The 23,926-nt window shown below is 33.3% G+C and overlaps 1 protein-coding gene across 1 annotated transcript; it reads right to left on the bottom strand.

Moving 5' to 3' along the window:
* Positions 1-11,358: 11,358 nt before the first annotated feature.
* LOC137745230 (uncharacterized) lies at positions 11,359-17,497 on the bottom strand. Its single transcript, XM_068485146.2, has 10 exons — positions 16,846-17,497; positions 16,348-16,537; positions 15,877-16,010; positions 14,890-15,002; positions 14,668-14,791; positions 13,796-13,951; positions 12,221-12,376; positions 12,047-12,126; positions 11,796-11,845; positions 11,359-11,698 (listed from the first exon to the last, which is right to left on the bottom strand). Exons 1-10 carry the CDS (start codon positions 17,251-17,253, stop codon positions 11,565-11,567), a joined length of 1,545 nt encoding a protein of 514 aa, XP_068341247.2. The 5' UTR covers positions 17,254-17,497; the 3' UTR covers positions 11,359-11,564.
* Positions 17,498-23,926: the final 6,429 nt, after the last annotated feature.

Below are 23,926 nucleotides of genomic sequence, written 5' to 3'. Positions count from 1 at the left end.
TTTGCTTAAACTAATTTGGTACAAATCTTAAATTGTAAGAAGAACATTTTTTTTTTTTGCCACTTAGTACTACAGTCTAGTGGTATTCCTCTTCACTTATAAGTGAGAGGTCTTAGGTTCGATTATCTCTAAAGGTGAATTTGAATCAAATTATTGCTAGTCCACTATGAGATTAAACTTATTTCTATTTTTTTTAATATAGATAATATTATTTATTAAAAAAAATTATTTAATCTCATAATAAATTAATAATAATATAATTTAAATTTGCTTTAACGAAAACTAACCTATGAATAAAAAATGGTCAAGTGAGAGAGGCACTCACGTAAAGGTCGAAACTAACGTGAAATCTTTTTCATAAATCGAGTGTCCCTCAAAGATGTCGTTTGGCCAGGTGTGGGAATCCTTGACCATAAAGAAAGCTATCGGTGGGTGAGGCAGCTCTGCCATGTAATCTCTGCATAATTCGCCTGCAAATATATTTATTTTATTTCAATAAAAAATAGTTTATCTTGTTAAAAGAGACCAGGAAACAAGAGGGGCTTTGGGATATACGACGAAGTTAATGAGGTGAATTTTAATTAAAATGGTTTTTGAGATTAATATAATTTTTTATTTTTATGTTTTAGAATGATTAAAATGATCAAAATGATTAATGATAAACAAACTCAAGCATCATTTTTATCAATTTCAAATCTCAGAAGTTAAAGTAAAAAATTATGTCAATTTCAAAAATATTTTAGCTAAAAAAAATTATAATATTAAAGTAAGATAACAAATACGTAGTTTAACATTTTTCCATTTCTGGGGTTTTTCAATTCCCAAGTACACCACCTGGTTTCTGTAAGACCGATCCGTGAGACTTTGGAAAAAAAATTCCTTAATACCGGAACACGAATGGTACATCATATATTTTTATGTACATAGTAAAAATTTGTATAATTACACATAATATACCATCTCGTATTCCCGGTCATATTGAACTTCTTTCCAAACTCCCAACCCCCACTAAAATCCAGGCCACTCTTTTTGCATTTATTTCTGTCACGGTTTCAGAGATAAAAGGCCGTACTAATATTTGCATGCAAGACACAGGAAGTGTGAAATTACATAGCATCTCGAGTCGATACTGTATATGGACATACATACATATCTCTTGGCTGGAAATTTTTCAATAGGCATTTTTTTACAGGGTTAAATTGCATCCCTCCCATCGGAGCAATAACCACATTTAAATCTCTTGTGGATGGAAATTTGATTTCCTTTCTGCATGTGACATTTGCATTTTCTTACTAGGATGCTCTTATCACGAAAAATACAATTTATCAATCATTCACCATTTATGTATTTATTGGCCAATTTCAGCTCTGGAATTTAGTACCATGCTTCGAGGTATTTTCTACTCTACATTTTTAACCGTTAAACTTTTGTTAAAGATACAATGATTAAATTTTCTCTTAAAATATAAAATACTCCAAAATACTTTAGAAACTTGACTCAGTTCCTATGAAAATATATATTTTTTAAATAGAAAATGATGATCAGATATTTGTTAGGTAAAAAGCTGGGTTTTCTGGAAAATGCTATGCTTGTACAAATACTGGGTTGGAGTAACACACACACATATAGGCTTTTTATGTAAGGGGATTTCCATTTTTTTCAAAAAATGGGAACTAGGTGTGGGGCCTACTCCACATCAAATTTCAACGATCCGAACCGTCTAGTTTGTAAGTCTCAATTCATAGATCATCCTTGCAAAAATTCAATTCAATCTAAAATCATTTGCCTATTTAATTATCAAGATAAAATTTTATTGTTTGCTATATAACAAAGTATTCGTTAATCTTTTTAAACCCAATTAGATGTCTTAAATAGTTTCGATTTGAGTAATATTTTGTAAGGATGATCTATGAGGTGCAACTTGAAAAATAGACAACTCGGATCGTTAAAATTTGATATCGTGTAGACTCAACAACTAATCCCCATTTTTATAAAAAAAAAATAAAGATCTCTTCCCTTACGGTTATATGTGTGTGTGTTGTGTGTGTGTGTGTGTGTATATATATATTTATAGTTTACATGAGGAATGCTTAATCATAATTGATTACTTTATTGCAATTTACATATGTGACTAATGCTGCTGCTTCTTCAGATGCATCAGCAGTACATTAACAGGAGGGACTGGCCAAACTGGCAAACATGTACCGCCTCAAAGGCCACAAACAATGTATCAAAATCTCAAGGTTGGTACGCATCCATCTCTTCATTTCAACTTATATTTCTAGTTCAATGGACATGCATGCATGGCACCTATTTGATACTCTTTCATAAATATCTTATTCTTATTTTGTTCTCATATAAATATATCACATTCTTAAACAACTAGTTGATGACAATGTGATGACTCAGAATTAATCGAGAGAATTTGCCCTACAACCGTGGATATATATCACTTTGAATAAATAAACAGAATATTGAAGTATATATTCCTCTTTTAGTGAAAATTTACAATCTATAAACCATACTGAATTTTGACAAAACCAAAATTCGTGGTTTCCAAATTTTATGTTCACTAATTTTCCCCATAATCCTCCAAAATTTTCAGGTTCGTCCATTAGACGAGGCAGAATTCCTTTCAAGTTGCAAAATTCTGAGGTTTTCATGTCAAACCCATTGTTTTGACTCGTAAAAACTGTATTTCAACTCGTAAAAATCGTATTTTAACATACGAAATCATAGGAATTGCAAAACAAGAAACATGATAGATTACAAATTACCAAATGTTTTGATTGATAAGCTACAGTAAGAGAAATCAAAGCTCAAATATGTGTGATGATTTGAAGATAAGTCTTAGATGCATATCGAAAGGATTTTGTTTTAAATTATACAAATCGATTTAGATAACTTGTTCATGTTCTAGGGTTTTGTTGACAAAGCACCATAAACATGCATGAATACTCTCATTTGATTTTAATTTTAACCTAGAATTCGACACTTAGAAAATTTTCAACATCAGTCTCTAACAAGGTTTAAAGTCTCGTTACTCCAACATATATATAGCATGAAAATCAAAATTGAAAATGCCAACGAGGGTTGACTGAGTTGGTAAGGATCATTTTCTTCGCTAGACCAAGGCCTAGGTTCGAGTCCCGCTCCCTGCAATCCCTCTTGGTGGACGATCTATAAAAATCAAAAAGGGGCTAAAACCCCTCTCTAATTTCTCAAAAAGACTTATGGTATACACTAGCCCTAGGATGGAATAGCCTCCCCTCCCCCTAAAGTTTTTTCAATCAAAAAACAAAATCAAAATCAAAATCAAAATTGAAAATAGATTTGATTCTGAAACCCCAAGCACATCCACAAAAAATTATTGGTTTTTTTTTTTTTAACTCGAAGTAGTTACCAAACAAGATTTTATTTTTCGAATTTAAATAAAATGAAAACTAGAACCAAAAGCTAAAAACTGAAAACGAAATGGTTATTAAACGATTCTTAATTAAAATTATAATCACTCAAGGAAAGAATGCATGAAATATAAGTGAAAATACAAATAAACTGCAAATACGAATACTGCATTTACATTTTCATGATATCCCGTTTTAAGAGTATTTGCAATGAAATACATTCACATTTTCGAAAGATTTTTCAATCACTTTTGCTTCACTGACAAAAAAGATATGTAAATTTAAATAATTATTTACATTTTTCAGTCACGATTAGAGAGTTTTCCGACCAACTCTAATGATATATTTTATATGCATCATATAATAGCAATAGCATACTGCATAAACTGCAGAGCATTTCAGTTTCATTGCAAACTAGCAATGATTTTTGTTTTTATAAATTAGGGTTTTACACACCCCTCTTTACTGCTTACATATTCTCGTTAATTTTTTTTTTCTATTAAACTTCTTCAATTCATTCGATAAGACGATTAGAAGTTAAGAGGGGTGTGTAAGAAGTAAAACCTGGGGTGAGAAGTAAAACACATGGCATATAATGATCACCCTTTACCTAATATAAAGCTACATGCATGGGGACGGAGAACCATTTGGGATCTACCAAGTTGGTGGCAAAGTTCCAGATATTCCCCCCAGTTCTTTTTAAAGCAACAATATACACTTTTAAATTTATCTTACTGACAAAACCAACATATTTTAAAAATTAACAACGTTAACAATATTAACATGCTGCATGCTAGAATAATTTGAATCCCCATACACACCTTTGAAAATTGACACGATAAATCGATCGAAAATATAAAACGAATGTTTGTTGTTCCCCTAACTTCATCAAAAATTATTTTAGAGACTTCAAGATACAATTTGACCAAGAAACCCCTACATAATTAATAATAGATCTAAAAAGTTGATTAAAATTGTGTACCATTCTTCCGCACAAATTCGAACTCTGTAATCTGTAATTTAAATAAATTTACTTGTAAAATATTAACTATGTCAAAAACTAAAAGTACTTAAAATTTAGAAAATACTTACAAGATTTGTGTATTACATGAGCATTATTTTGTATCCACCCACATGTTTTGTATTCAAAGTGGGGACCTTGGTCCTTACATGAAGAATACATGTCTTGTAATGGACCACACATTCTGGCAACCGTTGACACCTGCAAATTTATAGAGCCGATTTCTTGGACCGAATAATTTCTTAGTGATGCCACCTTAGTTAATGCAGAGTATAATTAAAAATTATATATTATTGAACCTTGATGATCTCACTCCAGGAGATTTGGGTTTAATTTGAGAGGAGAGGAGAAATGCCAAGAGACCCATTAAAAAGTGAATTTTTTTATAGATTTTTTGTCACCTCATGTTTTTGGTATACTGTTTTATAATGTTAGAACAAAAATTAATGTTAAACTGTGAGGTGCCAGATAGTTCATGGAGATCACCAATGTGAGATAGTCCCCTTAGCATTTCTCTTTGATAAGAATATGAAAAACGAGGGAATGGATACAACACATATGATATATCTCCGAAAATTTTAGGTCCGCCTCAAGTTTTTAATTTAATCATTGTAGCCGATGAAATTTGTTGAACACTTTCAACGTGACTGTATAGTGGTGAACACACTATTTAGTTAGCTTAACTAAATTTAAATCTACTTTATCACTATCTTTATAAACGAGACACTTAATTTTGTATTTGCAGGACACTTCAAATGCGAACGTAGCTAAAACTACCATACGTTTGCTACTGCAAAATTATAAGAATCTACCTATTTTTAGGGTTTAGGAAATATTCGCTGCTACATAATAAAACAAAGGGAATTTGACATATAAAACGAAAAAGGAACTATAATTAGAACACAAAAGAAGGTAAATAAAAAGTAATTTAATATGAAAGGAAATGCTACGAAAAGTCGGCGAAAGGTCTGACATATCAGACAAAAAATGAATTTGCCCGAGAAATTACTAGTTGGCCTGCAATTTGAAGCATTTAAAATCCTAGAAACCAAGCACCAGTCTCTCTCATCACCCATCATCTCTCTCTCCCTCTCTCTCTCTCTCCTCCTCTTTAGTGAGCTTATTAAAAATACAGCAATCAAACAAAGCATGCATGATCATCTGGCACATTAAAGTTACAAAAAATATTCAAAGAAATGCAACTATAAATATTATATAGGTTTTTTGGCTAAAATGATCTTTGAGATTTATATAATACATCATTTTGGTTCATAAGATTGAAAATCAATAGATATGGTCCCTGAAATTGTCCACCAACCATTATTTTGGTCATTCCGTTAAAAACTCCGTTAAGTGTCCTGGAGCTCTTGGCCATAAGTTTAGGCAATTTTCAAAGCTTCGTAACTCAATCGTTTCTTTATCAAATTCGAGCCATAATATATCAAAATGAAGATAGGAAAGTGTAGAACAAGATTATAACTATTTGGAAGCCCCAATGGTTGCCGGAGATGACCGGAAAATAGCCTGAAAAGTAATTGATCCGCGAGAAAAGTGAAAAACTCGGCAGAAACTGGGTAAACTTTAAACGTTCGTAACTTCTTCAATACTCAATGAAATCAAGTGATTTAAAAACAAAAATCGTACTTCTCAACGAGACAAATATAATGGTATCTTTATCGATAGCCACTTCTCCATGGTTTGGCCGAAAAATGGCTCGAAAGTGGCTAACTCGATACCAAAATAGCCACTTTCGAGCCATTTTCTGGCCAAACCACGATGATTTAGCGATCAATAAAGGTACCATTCTCTTCATCTCGTCTAGAAGTATGATTTTCATTTTTGAATTACTCAATTTCGTTGAGTATTGAAGAAGTTATGAACGTTTAAAGTTTACTCAGTTTCCGGCGAGTTTTCCAGTTTTCCTGCGGACTAGTCACCTTTCAGGTTATTTTCCGGCCATCTCTGGCAACCATTGGGGCTTCCAAATAGTTATAATCCTGTTCTACACTTACCTATCTTCATTTTGATATATTATGGGTCGAATTTGGTTAAGAAACGATTGAGTTACGAAACTTTGAAAATTGTCCAAACTTTCGGCCAAGAGCTCCAAGACATTTAGCGGAGTTTTTAACGGAAGACAATCTCATGGACCATTTTGACTAAAAAAACCTATTATATATTAGCCAACTTCCAAGCAACCAACCAGATCAAAGCCAACAAAACTAAATGAATGAGTTGTTTTTTAATGAATATATATATTTGCAGGAATTAGGTGTAGTATAACAAAAACGGGATGACAGATTTTGTAGGGACTGTGTTTACCGTATAGGATCCTATATTAGAGAGTGAAAACTCAAGAAAATATAAATGGTGAGTTCACGATTTCTAGGTTAGTACTTAACTCAACTTTATTATAAAAATTTATTTGGATCCAATTGTCTTATTTCTAAATCCAACTAAAACATTTTCTCTACTAAACTTTTAAGTTTGCCCTTAAATAAATATAAGAATAAGATAATAAACATCGATGTTTTTATATCTACACCCAATAACTCAAAACCTAGCACACCACTACACTCTTCCATTATTTCCGGTAAAAACCACCCAAGTGAAAGCAAGATCATCACCGACCATGGGCTCCAAAATTTTCAATTGGGATTATTTATTGAAATTTTAGGAGTAAATTATTAAGATCATATCCAGTTATATATCCCAAATCCAAGTCGTGTAAAAGCAATTTCATCCACGGCACAATTTGGAGAGCCCAACAAAGAAAATAAGCAGAAGCTGCAAATCAAAAGCACTTTTGTAAAGGAGAAGCTGTGGGAAGCTGTACCTCCAATGAAAGAGCTCTTGTGGAGAAAAGCAGCAGATACAGCACTGGAGCAGCTGTTACTGCTTGGAAAGAAAAAAAACATTATATGGTCATATGTTACTTAGGGCACCTTCAACTTCTTATCGGACATCATATTTTCCATCTCCAGAAACTATGAATTGGTGATACCATTTGGTCTGTTTGTTGGGTGCCTCTTGACTAATGTTTTGAATGAGATATTGCAAGAAGTGGTTCCCAGGTCCGAGGAGAATGCCAATGGGATAGTAGTTTGTTTCACCAGAAATAATGGAGGGGTGGAGTAGTGTGCTAGGTTTTGGGTCATTGGGTGTAGAGATAGAAACATCCATTGTTATTTTCTTATTTATTTATTTAAGGTTAAACTTAGAAGTTTAGTGGATAAAACTTTTTAGTTGGATGTAAAGATAAAGATAATTGGGTCCAAATAAAATTTTCTCTTTATTATAGTTAACGATAACTCTGCTAAGAAGCTGCTCTTATAAGTTATATAAAAAGTAGCAATTTCCCAAGGCATATGTCATAACAGGAGAAAAATCAATGTGTCATCAATTCAATCACAGTCATTTAGTACTACGGTCTAATATAATTCTTTTTCACTTATAAATAAGAGGTTTTAGGTTCGATTATCGCCAAAAGATAATTTGATCCACATTATTACTAACCCATTGTGAGGCTTAGTGATATTTATCTTCACTTTATTATAGATAATATGATTTGTTAAAAAATAAATAAATAAAAATAAAAAACTATGTGGAATAAGGCCACGTCTCCAAACTCTGGGGTTCTGGCCTGCCCTTAAACAGGAGGTTGATATCAGAAACGGCATGCGAGGACCAGGGCCCACGAGATTAAACGTTTTCTTTCCTAAAGTGGGCCCTAACAGTAGGGCCTACAAGGCCAATCGGGTGTGCATACTCTCTCTGCATATCTGCATATGTTTTTACCTTTCCCCCTTTTACCTTGGTGAATTCGAGCAAATAGAGGAAAAACAGGAGTGAACATTGGAACATCAGAAGCATATGGGTGACGCAATCGGGTTTCTGACACGTGGCATCTGATACTGTAGCACTGTAAACTTAACTGTAGTGTGGAGTGATGGTGGTGGTGGACCTAGTGGACGGTGGTGGCGTGGTTTTTCAGATATGGGGGCGGGACGATCAACCGTAGGTTCTTGCAGAGGGAAGTTGTAAGAGAAGAACCCTACAACTAGGGGCCATGAACCTGAACTTGCCAAGGAATTTGAGGAAGATGGGACATGGGTTGTGAAAGGGACTCTGTCAACTTGCCTTTCAGAGAGGATATGGTATTTGCAAAATCTTTGCAATGGTGCAGCAGCAGCAGCAGCAGGCGTTACACAACCACAAGTAGCCGATGCACGAATTAGGTATCAACTGTTTTAATAATTGTTATGCTATAAAGTTGGAACCTATCTATATATAGATTACACATGTGTTTTTACTGTTAATAAGATAATGACATGTGTAAGTCAAGAACTCGAGAAGACAGGAATGCCCTCTCTAATGCTGAGCGAGAAATTAGTACACTCCTAGTTAAGGAATAACTAGAGGTGTCTGATATGTAGGTGGAATGTGGTAGCAAAAATCTGCCGTCTTCAGTCTTAACAAATTTGTATCTACAAAACAATCACCACCTTTGATCAAAGACCAATGCCTCACGCGCCCACGAGGTTGAGGTGTTTGGTCATGAATCCGATGCCTAAGTTAGTTTCTCTAAAAAAGAGTGAGTGTTTAGGACTTGTATGCGTAACAAAAAACTTACTAAAATTTGGTGGAGATGGAGGTATTTATAGGAAGGAGTCCCCGGCCATATTTTTAGGGCTTTGCCTTACACATATGGAGTTGATCTTCAATTGAGAATGTATTCAAGATAGAATTTAGTAATTAATCCTATCTTTAATGTCTTTGACTTTTCCATGCCACGAGTGGGGAGCTTTGAGTAGTCATCATCAGCTGCTTAGGCCTTCAAGGATACTGAACTGTGCATGAAAGTATTTGAGAGCATTGCCAACTTAATGAGGGCGGTCTTGTCTATCTTGAGAAAAAAAATTCACATGTCGTCTTCTGAATTTTTGGGATTATTTTTTGCTCCACACCACCTTGCTAATCTAGGAGTTGGGTTTAACTGTTTTTTATTTTCCTGCTCTTTGTAGATGATTTACTAGGTGTTTTAAGCTGAAAGAATACAAAAAACACTATGAATCTTTAAAACCTACAAAGATTACTAAATCTTGATATTGATAGCAGCTGGTTAGGCAAGATTTGATGATCACCATAACAATTCTATATATTTGGCCTCAATACATGTGTGTAAATGGCCACCACAATAAAGGAATGAGATCGACATTGAGATGTACAACGGCATCACTCACCAAATCAATGATCGAATTTGTCTTCGCGCATGCCAAATGAAAACAACACATCCCATGTTCTTCAAAGTCTTAAACAGAACAGAAAATGTCACACTCATGATTGTGATGAATTATCATCAATCAATAATAAAATGACACGTAATCAAGTGGGTCTCATAAAGTTTCTCTCTATGACTAAAGTATAATGAGGTTTATGTTTGACATAAAAAGTTAAAAATGAACAAATCAAGTGCTTTTCAAAAAAGCATTTGCATTTTTCGTTTAATTTTATTGATGTGTTTCTAATATTAACGCGTTTATTTAAAAACTTATGATTGTGAAGATGAGACCAATTACGCGTATAAGTTGATTGTGATTGTTGATGTGCTGTGCCGGCATAGAACAACCCATATAACACATACATGCAATCATTTTTTTAAGTTAATAATACTTAGCATATAATGATGTAAGGTCGTGGATGGTTATGACTTATATATCAATGACTTTCACATCATGGAAGAAAGACTTCACTTTCAAGATAGATAGACGATCTTCAGAAGTTTGAAGTTTGAACACTCAAATGACCTTTTCCTTTGATCCCTGCCTAACTTTTAAAGGCGTGTCTATCTATATCTCAACACATTATCCACAATTAGTATGTACACGTTTTTTTTATCGGACATGCATGCCATTGCCCCCTCTCTAAGTTCACCGATTTTAGGAGAGTAAGGGCAAGAGCATGTAAATTGTCTTCTGAAGGGTGATACTTTTGTGTAACTCCATCCGTTTGGCTTAGGAAATAGTGATTACTGTTTAGAAATATAAATTTTTTTTTATTTTTTTGGCTTGTAAGTGTGTTTAAGTGTGGTCACTTAGTACTACGGTCTAGTAGTATTCCTCTTCCTTTGTAAGTGAGAAGTCTTAGGTTCGATTCTTGCCAAAGGCGAATTTGAACCATATTATTGCTAGCTCATTGTGAGGTTTAGCCTACCTCCTTCTTCTTTTAGTGTAGATAATATCGTTTGTTAAAAAAAATGTATTTAAATGTAAACTTTGTAAGTCTATTATTTGAAAATAAAATCCAGTGTATAACTCCAAAAATTTAATTTCAAATACAAAGCTATTAGATATGAGTTTGTGTAAGCTGAGCCCAAAGTTTTAGGATTTGGATCTTCCATTATTGGAATGAGTTTGTGGTCTGTGGACTGTGGCACTGGCTCTATTGACTACAGGCTCGGGCAAGATAAGCCATTGTCTTACCTATTGGACCTGTCCTATAAACTAGGTCCAAGTCTCCAACATGTTATCCCGTCTCTTGGGTTTCCACAATTCTTCTTCTCCCCAAAATAAACTAGGAGAAGGAGAGGGTTTGAACGAATTGAAGGAAGACTATACTCATTAGAATAATTCACCACTTACGAATTCATGTAATTCTTGAATTTGAATGTTGTTTTGGGCCTGCTTTTAGGCTTTAGTTCGTTTTTGTAATGTGAATTTTGTTCGCACGGTTTGGTTCATTTGTTTGGAGTAGTGGATATTCACTTTCTTCGGGTTCGGATCTAACTCAAGTTACACCCCTATTTAGTATCAACATACCCAAATTACAGACAAAATATTCAATATTTGTAATGAGCATGTAGGTCAAGTAGTTAAAAGTGCTTTAATCTTGCAGCCAAGATTCTATGTTAGAATTTCTCTTCTCCGATATTCATTATTCGCAATGAGCTTGTAAATTAAGTAGTTAATAGTGTCTACCCTTACACCGAAGATTCCGTGTTCAAATTGCCCCTAGTCAATATCGCTGGTATAAAAAAGTAAAGGTCATTGTTTAAAGAAAATGAGAAGGCCTTTTAGATTTATTCCGCCTTTTGAAGGGAAATCATGAGGTTTGATTGAGTGTGAATGTGTATGATATGATTAATATAGTTGGGCAAGGTCATGGTAATATTGGGAGATCCAATTTCCAATGATGTTGATCTCTTGTTTCCTCACTTCTTTAAGCCATTCTGGATCTTCACTGTTTTTGAACCTCAAATCTACATGGTGAGCACCTGCCAACAACCAATACCACAAATATACATGTTAACACTATACATTAATTCTCCTTAATTTTTTTATAATTTCATATTTCTATTTGTAGATATAAACCTTCTTTTGCAACAATGGCTACTATGCTCTTGGATATATTCTTCAGCACCCTGAAGAAAAAAAAAAACATAAAAATATTAAAAAAATAAACATGTAAAACCGTCCATTAAAACTTTAACAGACACTCTGATCACGTCATTCGTATGTACGACGCATCTTAAAATTGCGTGAGAATGACCTTCATAGAGTGATTCTACTTAAGTTTCTCTTTAACGTAGTGAAAACAGAGAAACAAAAAGATATTTAAATACCCTCCACCACTCCAAGGGTCTCTTAAGCCATTAAAGAAGATAATATTGCTTCCATATCTTTTTAAAACCCTCTCAATATCCTGCCACAAATTAAAACACAAAAGTAAAATTAAATAAAAAGAAGAAGAAACTATAGAAAATTGTTTAGAAATGATAGAAAATATGGATACTCACATGGCCGCCGAACTCAGTGGTGATCCATAGGGGCCTCGGTTCAATGCCAAAATTCCTCATGCATGAAGCGGCTCTGTATTTGTATTTCCATTCGGAAGCTGGGAATATGCTCTCCTCGGTGTTTCCGCTTATTGGCATTATCATTTCTGTGCAAGCCTGCACCAAATTTGTTTTAGCTAAACTCGGTAACACGAGAAAGACTTGGGTGTCACTGTAGATATATACACATGTTCTTAAATGACGAGGGGCTGGAAGAGTTGATTCGAACGGCAAATTCGGGCTATCTGAAAAGTAGTGTTTTTTGGGTTCTCGGTGTTCGATTTAGGCTTATGATATTTAGAAAACGACGAGACGAATTGAACTCGTCGCTTTGCAACGATATAAGGTGGATTTTAGCATTTTGACGATATTTGAAGGATTAAAAAACAATTTAAGTTTAAAGGATGTTTTCAAAAAATTTGTAATTTCTTGTTTTATTTGCTTTTGCATCTATGGTTTTCGTAAGACTATCTGTATAAACAACTTTAGCACACGTCACATCAGAAGTGCTATAAAAACACTTTGATACTCTCTGAAGTGTATACAAAAAAATTTTCAACAGCGCGTGACATGAATGTGGTCATCTTATCAAATTTCTGCACATTATAATGCTGACAACGACGATCATGATGGTGTTGATAAGAGTAAACTTTGGGTTAAACTCAAACTGTATTTTTTTGGTTGGAAACTCGTGAAATTAACCAAAAAGGTTAAAAGTAAAACAAGGTTTTCACTCCTTAGGCTCCAAAGGGATAATGATTACTTATATCAATAATGATATTATGGTTCAATTTTTTATTATGAGACCATGTTTTCCTTGGATACTCCCCACCATGTTCTCTCGTAATGGGTGAAGATCTTTTGATTCCAACTCACGAAAGTGTTTTCCCTTTTTTTTAATGGGCTCATAAATGATTCTTTTAGACTATCAATCACTCGCATTCATTGAATTGAAATCCGTATACGATCTCACAGCTTGAAATCGACGGTTTAAGAAATTTTGTATCACTCATTTTAAATTTTACAACTCTTATTTGTTCATTCTACTTACCCACCTCTCACAAACTAAGAATCTGAATTCCTCGCTCCGTCTCTTGAATAATTCAGATTACTTGATCCGTCATCCCATGATTGCGAGATCTAGTGAGAATTTGAATTCACAATCATAGTGTGGTTGTGTGGTAAATATAGATTTTATATTTCATAAATAGTTTTACTGTTCTGAATAACATTTACATTAATTAGTATGATTAGTTTTTTTTTTGTTTTTTTTATAAGATGTATGATTAGTTTAAGATCATATACATGATTTTGTTTTTGTTTTATTTTTTATTATTATTTTATGATTAATTTACGATGATATACGTAATTTCATTTCATTTTATTTTATTTTACAAAAAGATATTTTAAGCCACCCAATTTAGGAAAAGATATACATGGCATTTGAATTATTCATTCATGTGTATTCTTTTTCTTTGTAATTAAGCTCTAATTTTTATTTTGGAATTTAGAGAAAAAGGAGGAATGTTCCCCTACCTGCCAATACCATCCTCCAAGGTCGTGAGGATCAGAGTCATCATCAAGATCGAAACACGTGGCCATCCCACTGTAATTATAGTATACAGAAGCTGCACCGTACAACTTCTTGAATGTATCGTTTCCAGTCGTTGGATCATCTATCGCCGCACACATCTGCACCACTAGGTTAAATCAAAACTACAAATATACCCTTCTCCAATGAAAAAGTCATTTCCGAACATTCATTTTCCTCGAATGCGAATTTTTATTAATTTCTAATATTTAGATTTTAAAGTGCTACTGTACTTCCATATTGTCTTATTTTTCTACTCATTTTTAAATAAAAATTTTAATGGCAAGTTTATTCTTGTACAAAATTACATAGAAGAACATAAGCAAAATATTAAAAAAGTGTTTTTGTTTGGGAACAGAAGTGATGTAGGTGGCCACACCTCTTCCTGTATCTTTTCGGCACACCACCGTTCTCACAGTCCAACTCAAAACCAAGCGAAAGACCCAATATTTGAGTTGCTTTTTTTTTTTGGTGCTTGCAACTCATATCACATCGAATAGTGAACTGAACTTCGATTGAGCAAAGATATTATGCAATTTTTGAATTTAAGAAATTATTGCTGATAAGATGCAAATAGTGAGAAAAGTAGAACAAATTAAAACTCTTTGGTTTGTCGGCATTAGAAGGAATACCAACTTATGCACTCTTCAGATGGGTTTTCTGATTTGGTCGACAAAATTGACGAAAAAGACAAAGGGATAAGAGTTTAATAAAACATAAAAATCTTACTAAAGTTGATCTTCGTAGAGCAAAAGGTTTGCGTGAAAAATCATTTCACAATACAAAAAGAAATATATTTTGTGAGTATTTGTTTTACCTGTTTGACTGGAAATGCTGGCATGGGACTTAGGAAATTGGAGGGAGTAGGATAATCAGTCATTGCTGTGTAAGTGAAGGCGGTACTAAGCCAACCTTCAAGATCATCTGCACTAATATAATTCCTGAAATATAAAAGAAAAGAAAATTTTAATGAATATGTAGGGATTTTTTTCATAAATATTTATTTATACCTTTGTTAATTTAATATTATGGGTCATACTTGCATATTTTAAATGAATTTCGGAGCAGTTCGAGCCCTCCAGGTTCATCTGCTGTGCTTTCGATCTGTTCCCATGAGCCCTTGATCACTTTGTAGCAATTTTCACTCTCACTCTAAAATTATTAATACACAATTCGAATAATAAAATAATTATTCAGGAAAGTTTCTTAAAGTAAATTATGATGCATGAGCTTTGCAGGCTGTAATTACAAATCTGGAATATGCTAATTAACATCTCTTTCTCTTAAAGTAGGATTCTCTCCTCTTTTTTTTTCCCCTTCCTTCCCTCCCTTACTATTTGAACGTCACAGCTATACTACGTCAACATCTTATATTAATTTTTTTATAAAAAGAGAAATACAAAATAAAGAATGTGAGAGAAGGGGAGAAAATCTTTCTCCCCTTCTCTAAACACATACATTAATTGTATCTTTTTGTTTTCCATTTTTGTTGGAACACACATTGTAGCTTGAATGCTTGATTAGTACGAAATCTCCTAAGTTAAAAAATATTCTCTTACCAGACCACGTTAATAATTCTGACTTACGAACTAACACATGACAGATTTCGAAAACTAAACTTTTAGAGTATCAATTTAGGATAATTAAGAAATATAGCCTTTCGAGCCCTCTCCGGACCTCTCGAGCAATGCTCAAACTCCCTTGAGATCCCTTGAACAATGCTCAAACCCCTCAGTGTAACATATTAAACGTTGAAAAAAAAATTAATAAAAAAAATTTTAAAACTTTAAGTTTTAATGATAAGGACAAAATAAAAGGTAAAATAAATAGTACCATGTTTGATTTTTTAGTGTAAAAATGTGATTTTTCGTTAAAATTAGCAGTAGTGTGAGTTTTTCGTTAAAACTCTCTTGAAAAAATGGACTAAAAGTTTTAACATGTCTCTAAACTCGACTACTTTTCTGAATTTACCCATGTATATGTTTATGTTGAGAGAGAGAGAGAGAGAGAGAGAGAGAGAGAGGACCCTAAAGTCTTGAGTGACGATGTTGCTGAAGCTGTACGGAGATGTAATATTCTCAAAATTGAGGATGGGAGCCGATGATGCCAAGGCTCCAATTGTAACGTGCGGATACTTCAACCTAAACCATGCTGCCAGCACTGCATTTTTAATTAACAACTTTGATTAAATTTGACGCTCACTATTAAGGATTTGGATCCTCTCCTGAGCTAATGGAGATGATCCTTCTAATCCATCATTGTGGGCCGTTGGATAAAAATCCAACGGTTACAAACAAAAGGATTCCTTTAAAGTTATAATAATTGTAACCGTTAGATAAAAATCCAACGATCCACGATGATGCATCAGGAGGATCCTCTCCATTAGCTCAGGAGAGGATCCAAATGCCACTATTAACTCCCTAATCCCATGCCAGCTGTTTAATCAACTGCAAATCATACATATTAGGAAAAAAGGATTATTTAATTATTAACATACTTCCTCCATAGGAACCTCCGAAGACCACCACAGGACAGTCAGTTGCGGATAAATTTTTCTTCAAATCAATGATTAAGGAAGCATAATCTGCCAGTGCCTGTGTTGAACTCAAATATCCAAGTGTGGTTGCATTGCTATAAGCTACCTCCTTGTTTCCCCCATAGGGTATAGACTTCCCATAGAATCTATGCTGCAATGCGATGTGGTCATCTCAAATTATACCCAAAAACTAAAATATGTTATCTTGTCAGACGATATGACTTGCTATGTGATTAATTCTTATTCAAAAATATTGATTAAAAGAACTGTACTTATAATCTGACAACAAAATATATTAGATATCTAGAAAATGAGTCTTATATCTTCTTTTATTTTCCAATACATAGGATAAATATATCAAATTTTGGACTTCAGATACAAGGGGACAAACGATCTTAACCAACTGAATTTAAAAGAGGATTATCTCTTTAAAATCTAAATTTGGAAACAAAATCCTACCTCAATGAAAACGATGAGGGCTTTGAAGTGGGGAGCTGTCTCATACAAAAAGCCAGTGTTTTGTGCAAACCAGTCTATATTTCCTTCATTTCCTGTGTAAACAAAGATCGGAGCATTGCTCTTGGCTCCTCCCCAATGCGTGTCGTTGATCAAATACCTTTGTTGGAAGGTTTGGTAGCTTTTGGGGTAGAAATTGAAATGGTCAAGTATTTGGGTGAAGTATCTGGTTCTGTAAATTTGGTTTTTTTCAGAAGAAGAAAGTGATGAGAGCTTTTCAGGGGAAACGAGAGAAGATGGAAACCTAGCAGGAAGTGTGGTTCTGGCAAAGGAAGTGGAAGGAGACAGCAGCAAACAGAAGAAAGAAAACCAGAGAAATATTGAGGAATCTTTGAGTTTTGTTATCTTCATGTTTGTGGCAGACAGATTTGGAATTTTAACAAGTGTGTGGAGAAGCTTTGGCAACTTAGAGAGAGAGACGCACAGAGAGATAAGTGTGTGGAGAAGCTTAGGCAACTTCGAGAGAGAGAAATGTCCAAAGTCTGCAGCTTTCTAAAGAATAGTGCCAACCGCCCGAGAAGGTGGGCTGTCATGGATAAAAATCATGGAATGTTGATTAACTTTTTGTGTTGGAATATGGAATACTTTTTGCTAGAAAAAAAAATTGAGAAATAAGACCCGAAAATAAAAGAAGAATAGAGAGGGTTGGGCACAGAGAGGTTACGAACGTGTAATTCTAAATGTTTGATTTTTGTGGGGATGAGTTTGGATTATAATTAGGATTCTCTTCCTTTCTCTTTCCATTCTTTTCATATTCTTTTTTTGTATTCTTTATTTTGTATTTTTGTTTCTGTAAAAATTAATATAAAATGATAACGTGATTGGCCGTTCAAATAGAAAGGAAGGAAACATGAAGGGAAAAAAAAGAGGAGAAAATCCTACTCATTGGATTGGTGTCGAGGTGCTGGTACTTTTCAATGTCTTTTCTCAAACACTCTGCATTAGGTAAGCTATGAAGACACAGATACTTATCATCTATTTGTATTATTTCTCTGATAAATATAGGGTTTATAAATATACGTGGATCTCATCTATATTAGAGAAATGATACAAATAAATGGTAAGATTGAAGTTGTTTTATAACTCTTCATGTTAGTAAGAGTAATATGGTAACTAAATAAAGTTCTCTGAGTTTTAATAAAAAAAAATTGTTATTGGCATTCCAAAAATCTCATTTCGGACTCCAAACTTTCTATAATTAGATAAAAAAATACACTTGTGAGAAGTATTGAATAATATTTTTGAAATGCTAATAACAGTTCCTTTTAATAATAATAATATGATAAAATGACCAATAAATTAAAACCTTAACATCTTTGGAAATTGATGTTCAATATATAATTGAAAAGATCGTATATCAGATGTTAAATTAGCAGATTTTGGTTGTTTAGTTTGTAAGTTACGAAGAATCGAATACTCAACCGATCATATATATAAAGTTTGCACGTACTTTATTTAATAGTTTGAACTAATCGAGTTGAGCTTATTCGGTGTTCGATTTGGTTCTATTGAATAGTTTTTGGTAGAAATGAGACCCCGGCCTACAACAAAATGTAAATGCGGAATGGTGGGTAGAGAAGTTACTAACTTGTAATTCAGGGAGTGATAGGTTTGTTTCACCTGCTACTGTTAAGTCCTTTGAATTTTGATTTATATGGATGTTTTTAGACTTTGAGTTGGTGTAGATATGTTTGGTAGAGGTAGATTGTCTGCCCTCCTATTTTCATACTCTCTTCATGCCATTTTGTTTGTGTGATCACGGTTAAGTCACGTCAACATTTTATATTCCTATTACTTTTTGTTTTATTATTTCTATAAAAAATTAATATAAAATGTTGACGTGGCTTAACTGTGATCACACATCATAGAAGGGCATGAGGAGAGTATGGAAATGGGAGGGCAGACAATCCACTGGTTGGGTCGTTGTCTAGATTTTAATTTCCTCATCAGAAATCACACATAACACAGAATCCTAGGTATACTTGTCCTTCACCTTCAATGCATATATTTCCCTCCTCTGTCTTGTCAAAAAGTAAACTTCACTAAAGATCCGGAAAAATTACAATTTGTGATAGATGGATTAAGTCTAAACAAAACATAAAACCCTAATCGAAGAAGAGCTACAACATAAGATACAATGTAGCCCACACAAACTTAAGCCGTAGGCAGCGAAAAAAAACAATAAAAGAAACTCTAAACTCAAGCAGTAGAACCCAAACGGCCACTGCCACCGCTCATCCTCAAGGGAAGACAACACCCCAAATTTAAAATAACACCCACACCAAAAAAAATCCGAAGAAGGTATGTTCAACACTCTGATATCTAATTCATGATTATGAGTTGGAAAAGAGGAGAGGGAGCAAAGGAGAGGAAGGAAAAGAAGTTATATACCGACATATTTTATATAGCGGAACTTTAAGTCATTATCTTTTGATAATTCAATCATTGACTAAAGATTTCACGGTCACGAAACTTTTTATATATGGAGACAAAAAAACCACATAGGATAGTGGGATGTAGCTGGTTTGCATCTCTTTTCCCCTCATGAAGGTAAACCAAAGTCCCATTTTGGGGGGGGAGGGGGGGTAATGACTTACATGAAACAGATTTATTGTCACGTAACATTTTTTTTGTCTAATAACGCATTGTTATGTGTATTTTTTTCTTTGTATAATAATATTTTATTGAATTGAAACGTTATGTAATGATGAATCTGTTTTATATAAGTTATTTTCATTAGAAGGAGAAATATAGCGACAAGCTTAGGTCTCCTACTCTAGAAAGAGAAACATTTTGAAGCAAGAAAAATGTTAGACAATACACGACAGACAAGTCTATGTAGTTGGCATTGGTATGCAAAATCCAATTGATTTGAAGGTCTACATAATATTATATGTAGTACGAGTAGCCTTTTAGCATTAGACTGTAGCTGCAGAAAAATAGAATGCAGCTCTGTTTTTAACCAACACCACGGTTTGTTCCATAAAGGATAACTAGTTTAAATCATGTTTGTTTGCCGTCAATTGATTTTATGTTGAATTCTGACACAACCATAAGAGCAAGTTATTTACTTATTAGGATCAAGATTTCTAACAATTTTCTTTTTAATTTTATTGGTTTAGCTAGTAAATTTTTCGTTCACTCTGAATTATAGTAGTGACAGATTGGAGCATTTTTTTAAAAATGATTTTGTTGAATTATACTGTTATGGTGGCTGAAGATTAGGGAAGAGGATCCTCTCCTGAGCTCAGGATGAGGATCCTTCTGATCACGAAATCCGGACCGTTATGCTTATTTTATACGATAAACGTAAAGAAGATTCTTTCAAAAGTGAGATTTTTCGCTATTTTATATTTTTTGCATAATATTTTATAATATTGGCACGAGAATTGTGCAAATAACATGAGATGATGGAGAGTTTATAGATAGTCTTATTTTAAAAGAGTCTCCTTAGCATTTTTTTTTTCTCTCTCTCTTTATATATATATATATATATATATATATATATATATATATATTAAGAGGTGGATAAGTTGGTTAACCCTTATAATAATTTGGTTTGAATTTTTCTTTGGCGATAATTGAATTGAAGAGCTCTTACATCCAACTAAAGAGTAAAGAGTAGTACCACTAAACTGTAGTACTAAATGACAAAGTTGTCATGTCCCTTGACTTTTGATCTTGTGAAACTTTTTCGTGTTGAATCCCTATTCAATTAGTCTATCACCTACGGTAATGCTTTAATAATTTAACTAGAATGAACTAAAATGAACAGAAAGCGACACCAATTGTTGAATTGATACAACTTAAAATATGGACGACATATTCAAAGTATAAATAACATCTATCAAATTTTGAAAATATAATTATAAATTGGTGATTTATATAGCCGACTCATTTGATGGAACAAAACTTTTTTTATTTTTGTTGACTATTTTAGCCATTGTGACCATGTAGATAATTTTCCCATACCCCTTTGGTCTCTCAACTCACATACAATGACGGAGCCACTTGAGGAACGAGCTTATCTTGAAGTTTCTTCACTTTGTAGCTTCTGTTTGAATACTCTGCATTCTTTGATTTATGTGTTTTTGCTCTCAGCTAGCTTTATTATATTTCTTTAACTGACAAAAAAAAAAAAAAAAAAAGGTTTTACAATAGTACTATTATGAAAGCAAAGCCTTATACCAACTAGCCTTCCTTAGTTAGTTCATCATTTTGCATGATATATGGAATAGATGAGGAATTTATCTTGAAAGACAATTTTCATAGCTACAATTTTAAACTATGGTTATTTTTGTTCAATTTCAATGTAGAAACTTACAAAGAAGTTCGGTGTTTATAATATAATTATCTCAATTTTATTTTTTTTCATGATTCCGTTATACTCTTGTCATTAAAATTTTGCATTGGAGTATAAAAAAAAAAAGAACTTGTTTTCTCATTGGTTTTATTTATTTTTAACCATTAGATTGAATAAATCAAGTAAAAATAGCTACTATGATTAAATAAGATGAGTAAAAAGCTAAAAAAGAGTGTGCTTATCATTTTTGTAAAAAAGAAGTTTTTCTCTATGAACCCAAAGCTTAGAGCATCTTCAAAGGAGATGTCAAAAGATAAATGTCAAATATTAATTTAATGGCTTACATGACAATATCAGACTTTTTTCTTTTTCCAACCGATATGTTTTTTTTTTGTTATGGTATTTGTAAGACCAATTTTAAAGATAAATCAATTAAAATAAATTTCAAGATATATAATTTATGCATTAATGGGACTCACACAATAAAATAATTAAAAATTATTAGGTAAATTACAAAATACTACTTCAGCTATGAGTCGCATAACAATCTCATACCTTATATTTTAAACATTGCAATGGCATACCTTATCTATGAATTTGTTGCAATGTCATACCTCCGTCACCTTTTTTGTTAATTTTTCTGTTAAATGTTGACTTGGCATGATAATGACCTAAGAAGGACCTAAGCTTGTCAACCCAAAACTGGGCTTGTGGTTTCTTGTGAAATCGAGGTAGATTCGAGCCTCCCATGCTCAAATCCAAACATCAGGATGAAGGGCAAGTGATTCGTGGTCCTAGTCTCGTCTAATCTGACGAGGAATTGACGAATTTTCATCGAAAAACCATGAGGTGGTGGTGGAGTCCATTTATGTTGTTGTACAAAGAAAATGAGAGGTTAAAGTTAGTTACCGTTATGAATAAAGTAATAATACCCCCAAACTTAGCTTTTTGCTTGTCCTCAAGCAAAACAAAACTTAAAAACAAATATAAAAACTAACAAACTAGAAACTTAAACAAACATTAATTAAGACAATTTTCACCTTCAAGTTAGCATCCATAGAAAACGTTAAAAATTAGAACATCTTTTCAAAAGTTCCAACTAATCCCACCACAGAGTCTAAGCCATTTAGAATCAATTAGAAAATAATTCATGAACTTTCTTTGGTGTAAAGGAGAACCAACATAGTTAAGGATACTCGACTAAAACCCCTACCTTTCGTCCTCTTTAACACTTCACACATAATAACTTGATATATTTTTTATTTTTTTATTGCTTTTTTTTTTCTCCTCTTTTTTTTTTCTTTTTTTTTTCCTTCTAGTAACAATAATGGTCATGCAATGCCAATTCCCTTAAGCTTTCAATCCAACCCATGTAACGAGTTTTAGGTCAATGACTCCCAAACCACAAAGGCTTTAGGGCACTAGGTGTAGAAATACCCCTTAGGACTTACTAACTTGAGTTGGAAAGGCTACGAAACCAACTAACCACTTTGCCCCATAGCAAGACTCTACCGTTTGACGCGAGAATCACTGTTGATCAGGCAGGACTGGCCTAGTTACTAAGCAAAGACTCGGGTGGAACAATTATTACTTTATAACGCATAGTAAACTTTACTTTACTAAGAACAAAAATTAAAATACACTTAGACTAAAAGTAAGTGTTCAATCTCACTCCCCACAAACCATGTTGGTTCACGTGTAAATTTTCAAAGTATAACTCATGAATTAGTGTCTAAGAAACGATAAATAGAAAAGACTCTACTGTGAGATTAATCTTCATCATGTCCATTTGTTCTAACATTTAAAATAAACTATGGATATTAACTTAAAAAGAATGAAAATTTTTACGGACTCAAAAATTAAAAATCTAAAAATTCTTATTTCCCACCCCCAAACTTAAATCACACTTTGTCCTCAAGGTGTGGGAAATAAAATAAAAATAAAACAAAACAAATTAGGCCGATAAAAATAAACAATAGCTAATATTATGATAGAAACGGACAATAAAAGACAATTAAAAACAAAAAATAAAATAAAACAAAAAGGAAAGAAATAAAACAAAACAGAAAATAAAACAAAAAGAGGGAAAAGAATGCACCTGGGGAGGATTCGAAGTCGCGACATGGTGCAAGAAACAGAGGCCCTGGAAAAACAATGAAAAAGAAAGCACTAAAGTGCAGCGCGCTAGCATGGAACCCGTGACCTGCTGGAACAACATAAGTTGCTGAGCCTTTTCACACGGACCACACGTGCTGATGGGAACCCTAACAATCCTATACAATTTTACCAATTACTTACGAATTTCTATTAGATTTTTCTAATACATATTTTCGTCATGATGTTCAAGCGAAAACGTATATTTAACATGCAACTCGTATGTGATGTTAAGATCAAATATAAATGTGCAAGACTCATTAAACTTTATGAAAACCCTTTGAAAAACCATGCAACCCTTAAGAGCGTGATGTTCGCCTTACGTGAACTTACAATTACTAATCACTAGAAGCCCTTCACAATTTCAGGGTGATGTTCTAACAGAAAATTTGCATCAAATTACTTGTCTAAAAACCCTAATGGTCGCGAATCACTAAGACAATTAGATAGTTTAATCGCGGTAATTAATAATTCAAAGCAAGCAAGCATCCATTCATAAGCAAATTAATAAAACTACATATTCATGTTAGGGCTCATGGCTTCGCCTTAGCAAACAGAAATTAGTTA

Source organism: Pyrus communis, chromosome 12 (assembly GCF_041283825.1).
Source record: "Pyrus communis isolate YQ-2024b chromosome 12, ASM4128382v1, whole genome shotgun sequence".
Classification (NCBI taxonomy): domain Eukaryota; kingdom Viridiplantae; phylum Streptophyta; class Magnoliopsida; order Rosales; family Rosaceae; genus Pyrus; species Pyrus communis.
Note: the sequence above shows the minus strand (reverse complement) of the source record. Positions and strands in the feature narration are given on the sequence as shown.